This window comes from Anser brachyrhynchus (genome assembly GCF_964034855.1).
Source record: "Anser brachyrhynchus genome assembly, chromosome: Z".
Taxonomy (NCBI): domain Eukaryota; kingdom Metazoa; phylum Chordata; class Aves; order Anseriformes; family Anatidae; genus Anser; species Anser brachyrhynchus.
The window spans coordinates 70926389-70931143 of NC_137697.1; the positions used below are offsets into that span (position 1 = coordinate 70926389).

General features: G+C 56.5%; 1 protein-coding gene across 1 annotated transcript; it reads right to left on the reverse strand.

Annotated features, from left to right (window-relative positions):
* Positions 1 to 361: 361 nt before the first annotated feature.
* LOC308185818 (uncharacterized protein) lies at positions 362 to 4493 on the reverse strand. Its single transcript, XM_080574375.1, has 5 exons — positions 3757 to 4493; positions 3310 to 3371; positions 2365 to 3164; positions 1984 to 2069; positions 362 to 1539 (listed from the first exon to the last, which is right to left on the reverse strand). Exons 3-5 carry the CDS (start codon positions 2431 to 2433, stop codon positions 1377 to 1379), a joined length of 318 nt encoding a protein of 105 aa, XP_080430501.1. The 5' UTR covers positions 2434 to 3164; positions 3310 to 3371; positions 3757 to 4493; the 3' UTR covers positions 362 to 1376.
* Positions 4494 to 4755: the final 262 nt, after the last annotated feature.

Genomic DNA, 4755 nt, shown 5'->3' on the forward strand with positions numbered 1-4755 from the left:
TCCTGCAGCAAATGGCGCTGAGCAGCAGCGGGCTACCCTCTCCAATGGGGTCTCTTTCCAACAGCCAGCGCTTTCAAGGCTACAGCCCTTGCTCCGTGAGCCCAGGGCACGGCCTGCCGTTTCTGCCTGGGGGTGTGCTTCTGCTGAGTTAGGTGCCTCGCACAGGCTCACTTTAGCCTTCAGAGCGCAGGTACTGCGGGCTCTGGTCCCTTGCAGAGAGGTACAGTCTCCCGGCAGACCCGTGCCCATGCCCAGCTCGCTGCTGGCTTGGCCCTTTGCTCCTTTCAGCGTGCAGGGGAGCGGGCAGACAGCAGGCCCCTTGAGTGGCCAGGTGGTGACTGTAACGCTGCCATGCCGGAGACCTGCACTGCTCCCCTCCCTCCCAAGGAGGAGGGCAAATGCCTGCTGGGGGCATTTTTTCCTGGGGGCTCTGAAAACATGCCATGCTCCATGCTCCTACTCCATATGCATACATAGTATTGGTCCCAGATTTCAGCTTCAATCTTTTTGAGCCTGTGGCCCATCAGTATGCGTTCCTGTCTTTCTTCTATCTGAGTGCACACAGAGCACACTCCCTGCAGGCAAGGGAAACACAACCGCGTACAGCATTAGTCTCCTGGGGCTGGGTACATGCAGGAGCACAGGGATGGTGGGCAGCATCAGCTGCTGCTTCTGCCTTGCTCTGGAGACCCCAAAGTGGAACGGGGCTGGCAAATACCTATGGCGTACCATTGTCGGAGGGTCCAGAGGAAAAGCCGTGGATGGCCGTGGATAAGCTGGAGGTTTTGGCTTCTTCAGCTCTTCCCCAGACCTCTCATGAATTGGTGGCAGGAATCTAAAAAGACACAGCAGGCTTAGCTTATGGGAGTACTTTTGGAGGCAGTTTCTAAGAGCTGGGCTCGCAGCTCACACCTTAGCTCCAGCAGCAGAAAGTGCTTATGCAGGAGGAAGACCATGTCTCCACCAGGACAACAGCTGTCCCTTTGATGTTTCCAGTGCTTTTTGGCATGAGCACATGCACTGCAGCCTATGGAAACTTCTTACTGGCACAAAAGGCTCTTGCCTTTATGTCCCCCAACTCCACCACAACACTTCTCCAGCAGGCTCACCTGGCTTGGTCACCCTGCTTGTTTTTATCCTCCTTGGTTTTCTTCTCTGCCGTCTTGGCTAGAGAAACCCTCCTCTGAGCCAGCACCACCGGGTCCAGCACACTCACTGCAAGAGAACACCACGATGTCACCTCTGTGTCTGTGCAGGGCAGCGGCAGCAGCAGAGCTGCTCAGCCGTGCCCACCCACACTCATTGCCGACCCTAGGAGCCACCATTCCTGGGGCATTTTGTCCCACACAGCTGCCTTCTCTCCCATGCCCCACACATCAACATTGGCTCTCCTGCCCTGCGAGGACGAGAGGAGAACATGCAACCCCCTGCCAGAAGCCCACTGGGACATTACCTCTTCGGCCACCCTTGCCCCAAGGCTGCGGATCTCTTTTGGGCTTGATGGAAATCGGATTGCAGTGCGGGTCCTGAAGTATAAGCCTGGAAACAGATAGACACCACTTGTCAAAAGAGGCACTGTGTTCCCTTGGTGTCCCACACTAAGAAGCTGCTGACAGGGTTCTTTGGGAGCTACTGCTGAACCTTTGGAGGACACAATGGCCTGTGCAAGCTGAGGGGCCCCACAGCCTCCAGAAGCTTCTTCCCGCGCTTCCCTCTCCTTCCCGCCAGACCCAACACAAGTCCTCCTCGCTGTCCCCTCACACCCTCCCACCACTCTCAGGGACCCTCAACTGCAGACTGGCCGCTTCATCTGCACTGCCCAGAAGGACTGAGCAGGGGGTCAGCCTGGAAGCCCTCCCAGCAACGAGCTGGTCCTGCCTCACTTTGGCAGGAGAGAAGCACCATGAAGGGGCTGCACCCAAAGCACGAGCTGGGCACCAGCTCCCCTGGCCAGCCAGATGTTGCAGAAGAGATGGCACTCACGTTGGTAGTGTGATGAAACTATTTCCACTGATACGAGTATATTTATTTTTGCCGTCAGATGCAATCATATCCGTCATCTTGGAGTCCTGCAATGGGACAGACACACGTCAGCAGAAGCCGAGGATATGGGCTCCTTGCTCCCAAAGGTAGCAAACGTTCCCACTGCTCAGGGACATGGCTGCCTCTCCAAAATCCTCGCCCCACTTTCTCCTTTGGTGTCATTAGCCCCTCACACAAACAGGCCCAGGTGCTACCGAGAGTTTGTATAGCTCCTCGAGCCTGTCTCACCCGATGGCGAGGCAGGCAAGGAGAAAGCAGTTTGAGAGAGCTTTGACAGCATTGCCAGAGCTGCCAGCAGCCCCGGAGACACGAACCACTCACCGTGAGAAGAGCTTCATACATGTTGTCTGTGTCATCCACCTCCAGCAGGAACTCAGTGTAGAAGTTCATGGTGACCACTTTTCTTCGCACAGTAAGAATGCCGATACCCTTGAAGAAGAATTCCACATCCTTTTTGTCCAGGAGGGCACCAGCGAAGAGAAGCAGGGTCTCATGGATGCACTGCTCTACTATTTCTGGTCGGAAGTGGATGTCTGAGGCAATCTGCTCAAAGTCCAGCGGAGCAAATGGTGTCTCGACTAGAAAACAACCATGAAGCAACAACGTCAGTCCCCACGCATTTCAGCAAATTCACACACTAAGTGTGGGCAGCGCCCAGCCCTCGTGCAATGCTGTGCCACGGGGAAGGCCCTTGCCAGCTTTGGCCACATCTCCAGAGCAGAGCAGATGGGGAACAGAAGGCCAAGGGAAGCTTTGCCACCTGCTACGAGCATCCAGCTAGAGGGTGGGACGAGCCGCAAAGAGGGGGCTGACTCCCAGGGGAGGGGCAGGTTCTGGGATGCTGTATGTGCACCCACACTCGGCCTGTCCATGTTGCAAGACACTTTGCTCTGCCATGGCACAGGGACGACTGCATGGAGCAAAAGGCAAGGGCTGCACAGGGAAAGCAAAGCAAAAAGCTTCTTACTAGAAATTTCGTTCTCGGCACACTTGAGCTTGTAAAATGTCATCATAAACCTGCAGGGCTTGAACACGGGTTTCTGAACAACCATAGCCTTGCCATCGGCACTAGTGGTGTCTGCTGGCACAACGGCAAAGGTTCCGATTCCAATATTCACCACCTGAAAACGCAAGCAAGAAGAGGGATCAATGGCAGTGCTGGGCAGAGCTGCAAGGGTGCTGCGTGACTTGCGGGCCCTGAAGATGGTGCTGCGTGGCCCAGGTCCAAAGGGGCAAGATGGGCCAGGGGCAGGATGTAAGGCTCACCTGCTTCCGCAACAGCTGCCTTCTGATGTATTTGGATGTACTATCCCACACTTGGCAGATTTCTGGAAAGCAAAAGACAGATCCCAAGATGCGGTGAGTTGGCAATGCCCATGAAGTCTGAACCCCCATAGCCACAGAGGTGACAGTGGTGTGTGATCAAGCTCTGCCTTGCCCTCAGCCAGCACTCGCACTGCTGGGGCAAGCTGCTGCACAGCTCCTGGACCTTGCCCAGCTTGCAAGCCCGCACTGTGCCCAGGACAGGCCTGGGGAGGAAGGGGAGGCATCAGATGCACCTTGGGAAGCACATTTGATGCACTCAGGGCTCTCCTTGCAGACGCCAGGACCCTTCAGAAGACCTTCCCCCGGCAGTGGCAGCCCCAAGCTTTCCACAGCTCATGTCCATCTTTGCGACAACAGTGCTCCCACAAGGGCCCCCCAGGGCCTTACCTTTGCTGGTGAGCTCCTTAATTAATGAAAGTTCCTCAGGCTTCAAGGGGCTGAAGAGCAGGTAGTGCTTCATCTTTGCCCCTGCCTTACAGCAGCTGGGAAAGAGGTGCTCTTCCTGCTACAAAACTCCCTTGGCTCCTCCTCCTTCTCCTCCTCAACACTTCCCAACCAGCGTTCTCTCCCACAGGCTCCCCTCGCCTTCTGCTGCTGGCAGAGCAGCTCCTGTGGAGCAGAGCAGCGCTGGCGAGAGCAACTCCAACACCTCCCAGGCCTTGCTGGGAAGTGTGGCCGGGCACGGCGGGGACGGGGTTTTATAGCTGAGCCCCATGATGTCACCCACCGTGTCACAAAGGGGCCGACACCTCATAGGCCACGCACATCTCGCCTCAGCATGGGCGGGGGACCAGAGTGAGGCCCCTGAGGCGGCGGTGCTGACGCCTCTGCCTCCATCTCTCACCTCAGCCGCCCTCCGCTTGGCAGAGAGAAACTTTGGGAAGCAGGCAAGGGAAGTGCAGCAAGGCCGAAGGAGCTTCGTGCACTCAGAACACGGCTGCAGAGCGCAAGGTAACTCTGTCAGAGGCCACAAGGAGAAGCCACCACTTTGCTTCGCGAGACAACACCGAGCCCCTCGTATACCCCAGTCGCACTGTGATGAACTTCATTCAGCACACGACGATCTACAAAGGAAGACCTCAACAGCACGTGGCACGGGAGCTGCTGCAAGGCCTTCCAACGGGAAGCACCTGGAACATGCATCCTTCCCCACACGCTCACAGTCCTAGAAGGCTTCACTAGGCAGGGCTCTCAACTTCCCAGCGCTCTGCTCAGCAAGCCCTACATCCCTCTACCCCATGAGCACAGCTGCAGAAGCAGTGAGTATGCTAAAGCCAGCCTCCTCAAGAAAGTCTTGTAGGCAGAAGGAAAGAGGAGACGGGTACCCCAGCAAAGAGCAAAGGTTCCATCAGCTCAATCCCCAACACAGGACCAGCAAGGACAATC

Excerpts from the sequence above, each read along its gene's own strand:
- LOC308185818 (XM_080574375.1), bottom strand. The coding sequence starts at position 2,433 with ATGAACTTCTACACTGAGTTCCTGCTGGAGGTGGATGACACAGACAAC. Across the intron at positions 2,070-2,364 it reads TGTATGAAGCTCTTCTCACG|GACTCCAAGATGACGGATAT; the intron begins GTGAGTGGTTCG and ends GTCCCATTGCAG. Across the intron at positions 1,540-1,983 it reads AGTTTCATCACACTACCAAC|GCTTATACTTCAGGACCCGC; the intron begins GTGAGTGCCATC and ends ATCTGTTTCCAG.